A 16,744-nucleotide genomic window follows, 5' to 3' on the forward strand; every position below is an offset into this window, starting at 1 on the left:
GCCTTATCTTTGTTAGATGTTCAAAAAATATTCAAGCTGTTTTTTAAACTTTAGGCTACTTGAACAAAAACAAGTCAGAAAACAACAAAAATTTAAAAGATTTTTGCAAAGCATAAATTGCATAGTATATTACGTTTTAAGGTGATAATTAGGTGATAATTAATTAATTAATTATGAATAAACAAACAGTACAATTATTTCGCCTTTGCAACGTTACCTACATATACGCTACGCTTTTTATGCTAAATTATCATAATAAATGAATAATTCATAGAATCATACTTTCTCATTTCCCACTTTTTATGACAGTGTTGCTAATATCAAGTAACAGTAACTGCAGTAACTATGGTTACCATGGTACATTTTCGTAAAGGGTAGTTTCACACGGTCACATCGTGTGCGTGAGTGTGTGTGCGTGTGTGTGTGCGCGCCCCCACACACGCACGCACACACACACACGCACACGCACAAGGGGAGCGAAAGCGCGGCTGCGGATCAGACTCTTTGTTATTACACACTCTGTCACTGATCTCTACAGACCTCAAATCACACGAGGGTTGAGATGTCGCCGATTCCCGCCATCTGACAGGAGTATCTCGTCTCGCAGCGCTCGCCGTATGATCTTGAAGTGTGTGTTGTATGTTTATTTGGATGCGGTGGTGTAAGACCGTGTGCGGTGTATGGTGCGTCTGCCATCTGGACTCACACCGCTAGCTCGCTAGCATCAGGCTAGCTGAAAATTATCAAAACATAAGTGACTGAGGAGGAATAAAATCCCGTTTCCATGGACAACACGTCCATCATTACCCAGGTAGCAAATCCAAAGGAGGAAGAGATCCTTTCTTCTTGCCAAGAAAAAGGTAAGGCGAGTGGCCGCTGTTTATCTCACTTAAAATTGGATGTTTTTGTTTTGACAGCCGAATCACTGCGGCTTTGCCGCTGATGCTCTTAAGATTTTATTAATCCATACGATTTTAACGAGTAATAATTATTTTCTGAAATATTAAAAACGTATACGTATACATATATATGTATGTTCTTATATTGCACAATTTGCTTAATGTTTTTTTATTGGATATCAAGACTTAAATGTTGAATAAGAATGTATTGATTTGTATAGTGTACGTTTGCCAGCTCCTGACTGTGAATCCCAAAACAAGTGTTTCCAGCCTTCTGCCTTCTGTTCATGGTATTAGGCAACAATGAGTTTGACATGAATGCACTGTACTTGATCACAGTTATTTTCCTAAGCATCAGAGCAAACAATCTTAATGCTTGTGGCTAGATCCCTGTTAAGCGGATCAAATTATTTAATTCCACTAAACCTGAAATCAAAATATTTGTGAACTGGCTTTGCCGTTCTTGGAGTTTACGGTGGTTTGGTATCCAGCATGTTTTCTGTTCAGATACACTACCAATCAAAGGTTTTTTAACGGTAAGATTTTTAATGTTTTATAGTCTCTTCTGCTCACCAAGCCTGTATTTATTTGATCCAGAATACAGCAAACACAGTACAATTTTGAAATATTTTTACTATATTAAATAACAGATTTTTATTTGAATATATTTTAAAATGTAATTCATTCTTGTGATTTCAAAGCTGAATTTTTAGCATCATTACTCCAGTCACATGAATCATTCTAAAATTCTGATTTGCTGATCAAAAACATTTATTATTATAATTATTATTATGTTGATAACAGGTTAGGTTTCTTTGATGAATAGAATCATTTTTGATTAATAATAATAATAATAATAATAATAAATAAAAAAAAAACAAAAAAACTGATGCCAAGCATTTAAATGGTATAGTGTATAATTTTACAAAAGCTTTTTATTTCAAATAAATACTGATTTTGGATCTTTCTATTCATCAAAAAAAATCCTGAACTGTTTTAAATATTGGTAATATTAATAACAAAAATGTTTCTTGAGCAAATCAGCATATTAGAGTGATTTCTGAAGACTGGAGTAATGATCCTGAAAATTTAGCTTTGATCACAGGAATAAATTACATTTTAAAATATAAACAAATAGAAAGCAGTTATTTTAAATAGTAAAAATATTTCACAATATTACTGCTTTTGCTGTATTTTGGATCAAATAAATGCAGGTGACCAGAAGACTTCTTTAAAAAAACATTAAAAATCTGACTGGTAGTGTGTGTATTGTATAGAGCTGTACAGTAACTCCTGATGTAGTAAAGAAGTATGTTTATCACTACTATGAATGTATTTTCCCAGTTTATGTATCAAATGCATTGTTGTACTGGTCAGAAGTGTTGATGGTTTTCTCTCTTACTGTGGAAGACAGAAATGAACATCTACTAAACATTTAATGATATAGTAAACAGTGTGTTTTGCTGTCATCCATCTTTAAAGCTTTTTAATTTTAAACATTGCTTCTGGCCAAAATACTAGTTTGCTTCCTCTAGTGATACTATAAAATCCATCCCCTGTTGTCCTCTCACATCAAAATGCACCGACATATCTGTTTAGACCTGTTTTAAACTCTTCACGTATTTAATCTGTGCAAATTTCTCTCCTGATTTAGACGAGACAACTTTTTCATTGGAGAAATCAATATTATGCATAGAGGTCTCATAGTTTAGCCAGAAACTATGGTTTGAAGTTATAAACATCTCAATGGATTAATTTATTACAAAAACACAGCTTTTCACTTCACGAGACGTTAATTGATAGGTTGGAGTCGTGTTGATTACTTATGGTTTGCTTGTTTTTATCAGCTGTTTGGAGATTAATTCTGACGGCACCCATTCACTGCAAAGGATCAATTGGGTAGCAAGTGATGTAATGCCGAATTTCTCCAAATCTGTTCTGATGAAACTCAGATCCCACATCTTGGATGGCTTGAGGTTGAGTACACATTCAACAAATGTTAATTTTTAGGTAAACTATTCCTTCAACAGCGCTGTATGTTTGTTTTTCACAAATGTTGAACGTTTTATTCATGTTAGCGTGTCTCGATTCTCTCGTTGGATTTTGCAGCGCTTCTAAATTAAGATTTATTTTACTCAGTAAACTTTAGTGAGGTTGCCCAGCAAATCAATATCTCCACCAGCCTGGCACTTTTCCCAAGTGCTCTTGACACGTTTTGAGTTGTTGTGGTCACCATCTGAAGCCTAATGTGGTTAAACCCCTAGTTTTTCCAATGTGTTAGTTGACTGAAACAATGTAGTATCAAATTCTAATTGAATTCCAGAGCACTTCCATGAAAACAAACTCCTGCTTATATAGTTATCAGTGGCTTTTTCTAATTGCTTCTTCATTTAACTAGTTCTCAAGAGAACGTTTAGCCCCATGGAGGTCTTGTGCCTGCTTAAGTCAACACAACACGCACTAATGTGAAATCAAGTTATGAGATTAGCCCAAACAAATTAATGCGAGAAAATAAATCACGCAAATTATTTTCATGTGGCTTTCGGCTGCTTTTCTGAGGATAACGACACGATATAAACATTTTACTGCCACTTAGAGCACAAACAGATGGTAGTCCACATGTTGGGGGTCTTACTAGAAGAGTGAGGAGCAGAAGGACGGGATCTGGTTTTGGGACATAAAGCGACCTCTCACTGCTTCCATGCAATGAAGTTGGATCAGTTGACTGAGGATGTGTCTGTTAGAGAGGATCACATGACGGAGGAATCCCTCATGTCCTGATATCAGTATCTTCACGAGCAGTTAACATACTCTTTGATTTAGAATGAGACAGGATGCTTGCTAAACTTGAATTATGAGATCTTGCAATAAAATATTGGTTTCCCAGGCTTGGCTTCTCTGTTTGTCAGCCAGGCGTGTTTTGTTTTTGTGATGAAGTGTTAAAGCAGGGGTCCTAAATTAATCTTAATTTATGCCCGTCCATGTTTTGAGAGCAGGAAAACGCACGCTCTCAAATCAAGCCGTAGCTGCCACCTCTTATATTATTAACATCTTAGTAACTACACTATCAGTCAAAAGTTTTTGAACAGTAAGATTTTGAATGTTTTTAAAGAATTCTCTTCTGCTCAACAATCCTGCATTTATTTGATCCAAAATACAGCAAAAGCAGTAATTTTGTGAAATATTTTTTTTATTTAAAATAACCAATTTCTATTTGAATATATTTTAAAATGAAATTTATTTTTTAAATTTAAATTAAATTTCCAGTATCATTATTCCAGTGACATGATCCTTCGGAAATCATACTAATATGCTGATTTGCTGTTTAAGATTTTTTTTAACTAATATTATTATCAATAAAAAAGCTTTTGTGACATTATATGCTATACCATTCAAAAAAAAAAATATATATTTTTGGGGGAAGAAATTATAGAAATTAAACCTTGCTGATGATACAATTTTCAATTCAGATAAATACTGTTTTTCTAAACTTTCTATTAATCAAAGACACCTGAACAAATTCTACTCAGCTGTTTCCAGCATAATAATAATAAATGTTTTTTGAGCAGCAAATCAAAATATTAGAATGACTTCTGAAGGATCATGAGACTGGAGTAATGATGCTAAAAATTCAGTTTTGAAATCACAGGAATGAATTACATTTTAAAATATATTTAAATAGAAAACAGTTATTTTAAATAGTAAAAATATTTTAAAATTTTACTGTTTTGCTTTACTTTGGATCAAGTACATGCAGGCTTGGTGAGCAGACGGTACTTCTTTAAAAAACATTAAAAATCTTACTGTTCAAAAACTTTTGACTGGTAGTGTATGTGAACATATTTAAGGTGATTGATGATTAAAAATAAAGAATATTCAAGGTTTAATACAAGTAAAGCATAATCAGCAATACAAAGTAATTTCAGAATGTCATTTCTTTTCTTAAATGTGTAAATCACTGGAAGTGAATGGGGCAATCCCATAAAGGAAGTTTCCTTTAACTTGAAGTCCATTCAGAGTGGTTACGCACTGTGATCTTTCATATAACAAACATAAATGTAACGACACTTAAAACAACTTTGCTTGATGTAACAAGATGGCCACGAATTCCCATTGCCATTGCAGATTTTGATATTCAGAGCTTTCTGTGGGATTACATTTAAAGAATCTCATTAAAAGATGCCGCTGTCTCCTAGCTACAGCTAAAAAGGATAATGAAGCATAGCTTTCGAGGTTTGTCATGCATAAACGCGACCTCCCCTTTCCAAAATGAAGCTTTGCGCACCGGTCCCCTCGTATGGTGAAAAGCCTCCCTAACCCAGTGGCCTTGGATGTTGGCCACACTTGCTGAATATTTCAAAGCCAGATGGGGCTATTTTCAGAAAGCTATCAGTTTCATTGTAAGCGAAGAAGCGTCTGACAAATGCATGTCGTGTTTTGAGTGCGGCGCTGGTGTTGGTGCTTATAGATCGCACCTTTATGCATAATGGATAGAGTTTAATGAAGTTGCCATTGGAATCTCATTGCTGAGGGTTTCGGGACAAACGCTGTCACAGGTGATAAAGCGAATCCGGTTGTAGATGCACATGATCGATGAGGTCATGGAGACTTTTAGGGCTTGTAAAAAGCTTTTTACCCTTAAGCCTCTAAGAAAAATGGTCAGTCAAGGTTAGGCGGTCTCTATGCCACTTTATTTGGGAATACTCTCTCATTTTGCATTCTTGTTGCAGTCTTAGCCTTGCATACCGAATGCGGTCGGGCGTACAGTCTTGAGGCCTTTTTTGGTCTCTGAGTGAGCAGCAAATTACAAATATGTGCTCATAATTCTGGTTGATTAGAGTACACATTATGTTTGTTTGCAAGGCATGAGGCATTGTTTTGTCTGTCCACAAAAACTCATGTAGCATAAGCACTGAGGAATTGGCCAGCTAATGTCAGGAAGCACAAACTAATAGCATCATACAATCAGTATGAAACACTATTATACAACCAACTGTAAAAACAGTCCCTGTATCATCTGGTTGGCGTCCAGTCTGTTTTGTTTTTTTGCAGCTTGTTACATTATGGTTTATTAGCTTTATGCAGGCTTCACAGTGTAGGGCCATATGAAATCCATTTTATTTTTCCCTAAATTTCCGTTTTCTGAATTCCTTTTTTTTCTGTTTTAAGAAATGGATTCAATTTTAATTTTTCTAGACTCTCTTTTAATGGTTAAATAAAAAAATATCAATAAAAAAGCATGTTTAATTCATTGAAATCATGAAATGTACACAATTTAACAGTAGTTTATTTAAAAAGTTAAACAAGTAAATTTTTTATGTCAGTTTTATTTTTACCAAATGATGTGGTTTCTGTTAATTTTCTGGATTGTATTTTAATGGTTTCATTATTTAATCAAAAACATTTCTAATTGATTCTTATATAATATTTATTTTCAGAAATACTGTGTTGTGTATTTACATTTTTCTGTAAAATTTTGGAAAATATTTTTTCAGGTAAATATTCCTTAAAAATGTTGTTTTTATATTATTAGTAATAGTAGTAGTAGTAGTAGTAGTAGTAGTAGTAGTAATATTAGTAGTATTATTGCATTAAGTCTGTCACAATTTCTTCAAGTTAAACCAAACTTTTATTTTGATACATTGCTGTAAAGATCTTTAAGTTTCTGTTTGGATGTGATACAATGATAATTTTTCTAAAAAGAAACTGTAAAATGCTCATGAAGTGACTCAGCAGTTCTAGAGATGGTTTATTTATTCATTAGGGCTGTCAATAATGATTATTTTGGTAATCGAGTAATCTGTCGATTATTCTGACAATTAATCGAGTAATAAAATAGACCTAAAGTACATATATAATAGCAATAATACTTAGTTCAAATAAGTATTAAAATCAAGTAATCATATGGTTTTGCTGAACAAAACTGTTAAAATACATAATTTATTATAAACAATAGAGCTAATGTACATTATGCATTATAACAAATGAATGCAGAGGGGATGCCAACGGCCTGATGTTTGTTTTTACACTTTACTACATGATTTAATCCTTGTTTAATATTGTCTAAACCACATTTAATTCAATGTCCACTTAATCTTTAATATTTGGCCATTTCTTTATGATAGAAAAGCTACAGCCACTGCAATTTCTTAAATATATGGACATCAAAACATGTAAACTCAGAGTGAGCGTTTAAATTTTTATTTTGAAATCGCGATGAACAGTTAGCATATTGAGAACAATATTAATGTATTCTCCTGTGTGCGTAGGTTTATAAATGATTTACCTTACAAATCTGACGAAAAAGCACACGTTGCATTCGCAGATGATCGTTATAATAAACCCAAACTTACAACAACATGCAGAGATGGAGATTGAGCAGCATGTACTGTGAACGGAGCCATTCTGAGACTGACATACTTAACCTCCACGCATATAAATAATTAAAGTGCACATATTAAACCTGCATCGCATATATTTATTTAACTGAATCATAGCGTTTGTGAATTATTAATAGCATTATGCTTTATTATGATTTTTAAATGCGTTTAATATGTGAAGAGTGCAACTATTTTGACGATTACTTATCAAAAGTCAATTATTCGTTTTGTTTTTTAATCGCATAATAGAGTGAAGGAAACATTGCAGCCCTAGTGTTCATGTACATATATTGAAGCGGCAGAGGCCGAAAACACTGTGCACATCATGCGCTTCAGTATGTGTGTAGTAAACAAAACCGCGCGTCTGCGCTATTCATTCACACAGAGACACGCAGAACATGCAGGATACATATTTAAATGGTATTTTTGCTTCAGTGCTACAGTCATATGTTCGTCTATGATTAATTTAGGTGAGTGACATTTGACAGTGAAATGCCCACACCATTGAGGAGACATTCTATAAGGACGTCTCTGGCTTCTCCCATCATGCTCTGCTGTCTATAAATAGCCTTTTGGTACACGATGTGCTAATAGAGTTCAGAAGGAAGAGTTTCCCCGGCACTCGCAGGCTGTCCCGAGGCTAAGAGCTACGTGCCCTCATGGGATGGGATTGAATTGAATCAAATGCACTGTAGTGCTTGATGATTTGGTGTTGCATTGCAGCCAGACTGACCAGCTTTGCTGTAATGCGTCTTAACTTTGTCAGGTATCATTGGATGAGCCGTTTACCTTAATCAGATTAGAAAGCGTCTGAGCATGGATGTTTATCCCCACACAGCTCAAACCACCTGCCAATTAGAAGCAGCCTGGCGTCTCCTACAGGATAATATTTCACTAAGGAAGAGCCACCAGCGCTGTGCTCCTTATGCAATGTGCCATTGTTGCTTGCTCAATGGCAAAAGATATCTTAGTCTTGATTTACTTTCTTGTCTCACAGCTTAGGCACAATTAGTTCTCAATAAGAGCTCTGTAGCAGGAAAATCTTGGAGGCTTGGAGAAGGTGTTGAGTTTGGTGAAATTCAGGAGTTTGAGGCATGTGAGAAACGATCCGTACTAAAGATCAAAGGTTTTAGTTGTCTTTTAAAGACTCTCTTCATCTGTAATTGGTAATATCATCTCTGAAGACTTCATCATTGAAGGCTCAGTGGATTTGTGGCTTTTGGAAGGCTGCATGGAGGTGCTGAAAGGAAGCTGAGGAGATGAAATTCTCTTCTCCGGTCTGGCCAGCCAGAAGCCATCAGGGTCAGATAGAGTGGGTGGGCTTTGCTTCCGCTTGTGTAATGATACCCACCGGCACCCTCCTGAGTTCTTCATTTGATGGCGCTCAGTGTGTGTTTATGTGTTGGTATATGTTATGTTAGTGTGAATGTGTGAATTACTATGTCTCCCTCAGTCTTTCAGTATTTAGCACCTCTATTGACTTCGAGAGTGGCAGTAATAAATTTGTGTTGCAGCATATGTTTGTGCTCGCTGCGTTATTTATGCAGCAGATCTCTTGTGTGTTGTCTGAGCTTTGCTTCTGGTTTGTTTTGGACTGAATGTTCATCGACGTTCCAGCAATAGTACAAGAGAAGGCATTTAGTGCCAAAAACAATACTGTGTTTTCATTAACGTTTATTTTTCTACCACAAAAGTATGTAATAATGTAATTCATGTTTTTATTTCATTTCGTTTAATAATAGTTTTTCTATTTTTGTTCACATTTTATATTTTAATTTAATATGAATGTAATATTTTATTATATTTTATTAATCATTTTCTTTTTTTGTATTGACAGTTTAATAGCTAGAAATAATACTATAATGTAACTCCATAAAATGTTATGTGTAAGGAATATCACATAATTTTTCTTCCTTGTTTTAATTTTAACAGGAAATCTATTTGCTTTTAAAAAGGTAGTTGTTAAGGTATCATTTAGTTACATTTAAAAATATACATTTAAAAAGTTAATCAAATTAGTTTATGATTAGTTAATGTTAAATGTTTTATGTCTTGTTTTTTAATAAGTCTGTAATCATAAATCCAGAAAAGTTAAAAGAGAAACAGGAAAAAAAGGTTTCATAGGGCTTTATTACTGTTAACACTGTAATAAAGTATTAACAGAAAAATTAACTTAAATAAAAAAAAAAAATGCAGACTTTAAGCTTTAGTTCAAAGGGTTGAACAAAAATATAACATAAAATGCTAAGGAATTACAACCATTTTTATACAGAGACCCCCCCCATTTTCAGGGGTTCAAAAGTAAATGGATAAATAAATATAATAATAAATAAAATGTTTATTTTTAATATTTTGTTGAGAATCCTTTGCGGGCAATGACTGCCTGAAAAACATTAAAAAAATATATTTAAAAAGCTGGGTCATAAGTTTTCATTCTTGTATTTTTTTTTGACTTAGGCTACGTTTACACCAGTGCGTTTTTGTTTTAAAATGCATAACTCTCGCTATGGTTGCAACTGACATATAGACTACTCTGCCACATTCAACTCTCGAAAATGAAGCCTTTTGAAAACGCTGCAGACCCTGTTTTAATATGTAAACTCTAGGGTTGCATTTCAGTGTAAACGGACCAAAATGGAGACTTTTGAAAACGATGGAGTGGCTGGCCACATTCGCTCTGCGTATCCTTAATGACCATGTAAATAATAAAATCATGCTTATTATGAATGGTCATGTGGCATTTGTTTTTGATTGTGTAGTATGGATGGAGATTTCTGAAATGCAGTGAAAACGCCAGTGTAAATGAGGATTGTTTTAATTTTAAAACGAAAACACACTAGTGTAAACAGGGCTTTACTCAAGCCTATAATAACAGTATGACCTTCCATCATAATTGCATTACACTGTATATTACACCATTCTCACAGTAGCACAAACAGCCGTTTCCTCCAGCTGAGAGAGTCTCAGTATCAGACCTACCGACATTTGCTCTGTGGGCAGTCAGAGGTCCCCTGGGCTCTGAGCGCTTCTCTCAGTGAATGTGTCCTAAACTGGGTATAATGGCTGAAGCTCACTCTATTTGCTGAGGGTTAATAGTGGCTTGGAACAGGAGATTGTCAAAAGCGAACAACACTGAAACAGGCTGAGACATGACCAAAAAATGCTATAATGATGTTGACGCTGTTTCAAGCACCGCTGCCTTTTGAATCAGATCGTTTTTAACTGGCAGATCTGTGGTGAATGGATAAAGTACTCACAGACACAGAGCCTCCTACACTCCAATCGACTGGTTTTATAGATGCTTGCTAAGGCAAGCGTCAATATTATTATAGCTCATACTTCTAAAGTTAGAGCTTTGAACTTTGCCGCATGATCCTTCCCACACATTTGTGCTGCTGATGTGAATGATACCTCAGAGGATGCAGACTGATGAAAGGAGGTTTGCTACTGTATTATTTTTCTAACTGATTGCTTTTTTTCTTACCTACTTGATGAATGGGCAAAAAAAATCTATAGACATACGTTGCTGAAGAGACCCAATTCGTATTTAGAGACCAGAGTATCACACAGTCTTGGGAATAGGCTCTTTATTTGTTCTGTTAACCGGCTGCCCAAAACCCATTAGCAACTACATAACAACTTGTTAAAACCCACTCAGAACACCTTAGCAACTGCATAGTAATGCCCCGGCAACCATCCACAACACTAGCGATGGGTTTTGTAAGGTCAAACCTACTGACATTTTATTCTTTTGATTTTAACCACCCAGAATACCCTAGCAAACACGTAGCAACAAGCTTAAAACACTTGTTTTCCCCCATAGTAGCTGCATAGCAACACCCTGGCAACAGTCCAGAACCCAGTGTCAACATGTGGGTTATGTATGGTCAGTCCCACTCACATTTTCTTGAATCAGACTAGTAAGCGACCATCCAGAACACCCTAACAACTGCATGACAGCATGCTGAAAACACTCAGCATACCTTAGTAACTCCATAGCAACACCCTGATAACTATCCACAACACCCTCAAAATGTGGCGGCAGGTTTTTGTATGGTCACATTTTCTCCTTTTGATCTAGACTAGCGAGCATTCACCCAAAACACCCTAGCAACTGTACAAGAGCACATTAAACACTTAGAATACCTTAGTTACTGCATAGCAACACCCTGATAACCATTCACAACACCCTAGATATGTGGCGGCAGGTTTTGTATGGTCAAACTCGCTCACATTTTCTCCTGTTAATCCAGACTAGTAAGTGACCACCCAAAACACCCTAGCAACTCCGTGAGAGCATGCTAAAAACATCAAAATACCTTGGCAACTGCATAATAACACCCTGGCAACCATTGTTAACTCCCTAGAAACAAGTAGGCAGGTTTTGTTTGGTCAGTCCCACTCACATTTTTTTTTTGATCTGGCCTGGTAGGCAACTACCAAAAGCACCATAGAAACTGTTTTGAGCACACCAGAAACACTCAGAATACCTTAGGAAATGCATAACAACACCCTGACAACCATCTACTACACCCTAGAAACGTGGTGGAAGGGTTTGTACAGTCAATCCCATACACAGTTTCTTCTTTTGATTTGGGCCAGTAAGCAACCTCTCAGAACACCCTAGAAATCACATTGCAGTACTCTAAAACTACTCAGAATGCCTTAGCAACTGCATAGCAACACCCTGGCAACCATCTATAAAACATTAGCAAAAGGTTTTGCTTGGTCAATCCTACTCACATTTTCTTGTTTTGATCTGGACCAGTGAGCAACCACCTAGAACACCCTATAAACTGTTTTTGAGCACGCCAGAAACACTCAGAATACTTTAGAAAATGCATAGGAACACCCAGACGACCATCCACAACACCCTAGAAACGTGGCGGGAGGGTTTGTATGGTCAGTCCCACTCACATTTTTTTGGATCTGGACCAGTAAGCAACCACTCAGAACACGCTAGGAACTGTTTATGAGCACACCAAAAACACTCAGAATACCTTAGCAACTGCATAGCAGTGCCCTGGCAACCATCCATAGCACACTACCATCAGGCAACAGGTTTTGCTTGGTCAATCCCACTAAGATTTTCAGATTTTGATTTAGGCCCGTAAACAACTTCCCAGAACACCCTAGAAATCACATAGCAATGCTCTAAAATTATTTAGAATGCTTTAGCAACTGCATGGTAACGCCCTGACAACCATACACAACACCCTAGAAACGTGGCAGCAAGTTTTGTATGGCCAATCCCACTCACATTTTCCTTTTTTGATCTAGACCAGTAAGCAATCACCCAAAACACCCTAGAAAATGTTTATGGGCACACCAAAAACACTCTGAATACCTTAGTAGCTGCATAACAACACCCTGACAACCATCCACTACACCCTAGAAACGTGCTGGCAAGTTTTGTATAGCCAATCTCACTCACATGTTCTCATTTTGATCCAGACTAGTAAGCAACCACCCAGAACACCTTAGTAACTGCATGACAGAATGCTAAAACACTCAAAATACCTTGGCAACTGCATAGTAACGCCCTGGCAACCATTGACAACTCATTAGAAACAAGTAGGCAGGTTTTGTTTGGTCAGTCCCACTCACATTTTCTTGTTTTGATTTTGGGTCCTTAAGCAACTTCCCAGAACACCCTAGAAATCACATAGCAATGCTCTAAAACTTCTCAGAATGCCTTAGCAACACCCTGGCGACCATCGACAACACTCTTAGACTGTGGTGGAGGTTTTAATATGGTCAAGGTCATTCATATTTTCTCCTTTTGGTCCAAACTAGTAAGCGACTACCCAGAACACCCTGGCAACTGCATGACAGCATGCTAAAACCACTCAAAGTACATTGGAAACTGCATAATAACACCCAGGGTGTTACTATGCAGTTTCCAATGTGCTTTGAGTGGTTGTTTGAGTGCAATCATTGACAACTCACTAGAAACAAGTAGGCAGGTTTTGTTAGGTCAATTCCACTCACGTTTTCTTGTTTTTGATCTGGGCCAGTATACAGCTTCCCAGTACACCTTAGAAACTGTTTATGCATACACCAGAAACACTCTGAGTGCCTTAGTAAATGCATAGCAACACCCTGACAACCATCCACAAATGTGGCAGGAGGGTTTGTATGGTCAGTCCCACTCACATTTTCTTCTTTAGATTTGTGCTAATTAGCAACTTCCCAGAACACATTAGAAATCACATAGCAACACTCTAAAACTTCTCAGAATGGCTTAGCAACTGCATGGCAACACCCTGGCAACCATTCATAACGCACTAGCAATGTGGCAGTAGGTTTTGTATGGTCAAGCCCGCTTATATTTTCGTAATAACATGTTAATATTGAGAATTTGGGAGGTTTTCTCTTACTAATCTATACATTTTTAATGTTTTTCCTAAATGTAACGTCTGGATTATCATGCTCCTAAATTTCATTTTCACTGTAAAAGGACACCTCAGAAGAGAATATTTAAAGTTTAGGTCAGTAAAACAATGCCATTGTGAATGAAATCTGAGAGAGTGTCTGTTGAGTCTTCAAAGTGAAGGGTGAACTACATTTAACAGTGAGCTTGTCTCCTGAGAGATGTATAAAGTGGAGCAGTAGTGCTGTAGGGGAATGTTTGCTTTTGGAAACGGCATGATTACCTGCTTTCAGCAGACAGGAACCACTCCACTAACCTGCACATGACCACTGACATTCTCCAACTTCAATAACAGGGACACCCCACCAAATTTAGATACGACAATCTGTATTCCAGTCATGGGGAATCCACCTGTCAATCCAAGCACTTTTATTTGCATAGAAATCAGCTCACAGGCACACGTCTCTTTGTAAGACTGTCATTGTTAGCAACGTGCCCTTTTCACGACAGTCCCGAGAGACCGTCCCTGGATCAGATGCTAATGTCAGAATCAGTATGACACAGAGACAGAGCACAAAACATATTGTATGCAGCAGTCCTACATCTGCTATCTCCGGTCTTTTTTTCCTCCCTCCCACCTCATCTGCTCTGCCTCTGCTTTTCAAAAACAACGTGGGACGTGTTGTGTAACAGGGTTGAATAGTCACATCTCTCTTATTATTTTCAGCGGCTAATTCCACCGTGCCTGTCACATCCTGCGTTTCTTCAGCTGCAGTAAACTGGCCGCGGGGTCCGGAGTGGTCTTGTCAACAATGAGGCAAACTCGCATGAGAAATTAGGTCTTTATCCACACCGATACTGTCACTACTGAGTAGTTTGGGGAAAAGTTCAGATTATTCGCTTCATTTTTTGTTGTGGGTACAAGCAGTACATTTTAATTTTCCCAGCATACATGGCCTGATATAGCAGAAATATTGAAAGTACAATTTTTAAACATGAAAAGTTATTTTTACAATAAGGTGTCATTTGTTAACATTAGTTAATGCATTAACTAACATGAACAAACAATGAATAATACATTTATTACAGTATTTATTAATTTTTATTAATGTTAGTTAATAAAAATACAGTCGTTCATTGTTGATGTTAGTTCACAGTGTGATAACTAATGATTTAATGACTTAGTAAATGCTGAAATTAACATTAATTAAAATTAATAAATGCTGTGGAAGTATTGTTCATTCTCAGTTTATGTTAACTAATGAACCTTATCATAAAGTGTCACTCATCAAATAAAATAAACATTAACTGAAATAAAAATATAAAATGGTATTTCAGCTCATTGTCAAGGCAACATTTTCATTTATGATTAGTTGAAGTACTAAAATAATTAAAACTAAACGCAATAAACTATATTTTTTGTTATTTAAAAAACATAAATTTAATAAACAACAACAAAATGACTAAAACTTTACCTAAGATTAAAATGAAAACAGAAAATATGAATGTAAAATCTAATTAACAAAAACTATAATAGTACGAATAATAGTACGAAATAAAACTTTTAATACGAAGTAAAATAAACTATAATAAAAATAAAATAATAATAAATAATACAAAAAAATATAATAAAAATTATAAGTAAAACTATAATAATAATACTAAAATAACACTGGTGCACATAGGGTTAATAAGCAAAATAAATTATTTATTATTATAAAGCTAATTTCTAGGAATGCAACCTGATTTTTTAAATTTACAATATCATATATCAGTTTTGATTTACATTAAATATATTTGTAATTATGTGAGCTCATTTATTCATACTGTTTTTACATTTCGATTACCAATGACATTCTTTAATGGTCATTTTAGATTTTAAAAACAACAGTAATTTAATAAAACAATTAAATGTAGTATTAGTAAATATATATTTTTCATAATAATGATTATAATCATAATATTGTGAAGCCTTAAATGTATTCATAGCATTTAAAATTGATTTATGGCATTGAGTTTTTAATTTATTTCATTCAGATATGGTATTAATTAATTTTCTATTGGTAAATATATATATATATATTTTTTACAATAAAATGTATTTTTTAAAATTATTTTTATCTTGAGTGGGTTTTTTTTTTCTGTGTAACTAATCAAGTTATAATTAACCCAGTTTGAGTGCCTGAGATTGACCAGATATTATTTTATAATTTTTCAAGTCTGCTATACCTGCATTGTTTGTAGTTACAGCACTGTAGTATGAGAATAACGCTCGTTATACAGTATGTACTTTTGGCGGGATGAGTTTTTATGGCTCTTTATATGAGACTCACCACTAAAATGTGATATTGCTTTTGCTGCGCATGTGTTACGTAACACTGTGTCAAGCCAGGATGAAAAACACACCAAGGAATGTTGTATTACCTGAAAGGTGCCGAAGACCATGACTGTGTTTGTAATGATGAATTCACATCACCAGCTTTGAGATCACTGTAAATGTGCAATGTTTAATAGCTTCTTGTCTATCATCTTCTAAAAAGAAGCTGCTTTTCTAAAGCTGCATCTAATAGACTGCCTTTCTGTCTGCCTTATTTCTCATAAACTTGTGTGTAGCTGACTGTTTTGCGTATGTTTAAATAGAAAAATGTAGAACAGAAAAATGTTGACATCTCCATCAGTTTGTAAAGCCGTATTAGGAAAATCGTTGACTCGAAACCACTTAACAATGAAAGTCTGTGTCCCAATATGTTGCCCATAGACTTCCATTGTAAACATTCATCTGTCAACACATTTTTTGTTTGTTTTTATTATTGTCACATTGCTTAAAAGACAATTGGAGTGTTTAATGTGTCTCAGCCTTATAATCAGACTTCAAACGCTAGCATTTCTCTCTTTCCTTGTCTCACTCAATGCATTGTAATGAATAGTTTCCTGACAGATCATTCTTCTTTTAGTCCGCTCACTTGGTGCTCTTGTTAAGATGTTGTTTTGGGCAGTGGAGCGAAACACTGAATTGTAGTTCTGCTGTACCCAGTCTTACTTCATGTTTTTGTATTTAAAGGCACACCTGGTCCACCCTGGGGTTGAGTAGA

General features: G+C 35.5%; 1 protein-coding gene across 1 annotated transcript in view; it reads left to right on the top strand.

Annotated features, from left to right (window-relative positions):
• The first annotated feature begins 434 nt into the window (after window positions 1-434).
• ctdspla (CTD (carboxy-terminal domain, RNA polymerase II, polypeptide A) small phosphatase-like a) overlaps window positions 435-16,744 on the top strand; it is a 55,863-nt gene continuing 39,553 nt past the window's right edge. The window contains 1 exon segment of the mRNA XM_051097992.1: window positions 435-860. Coding sequence (XP_050953949.1) covers window positions 785-860 — 76 coding nt within the window. The 5' untranslated portion in view covers window positions 435-784.

Source organism: Labeo rohita, chromosome 24 (assembly GCF_022985175.1).
Source record: "Labeo rohita strain BAU-BD-2019 chromosome 24, IGBB_LRoh.1.0, whole genome shotgun sequence".
NCBI lineage: Eukaryota > Metazoa > Chordata > Actinopteri > Cypriniformes > Cyprinidae > Labeo > Labeo rohita.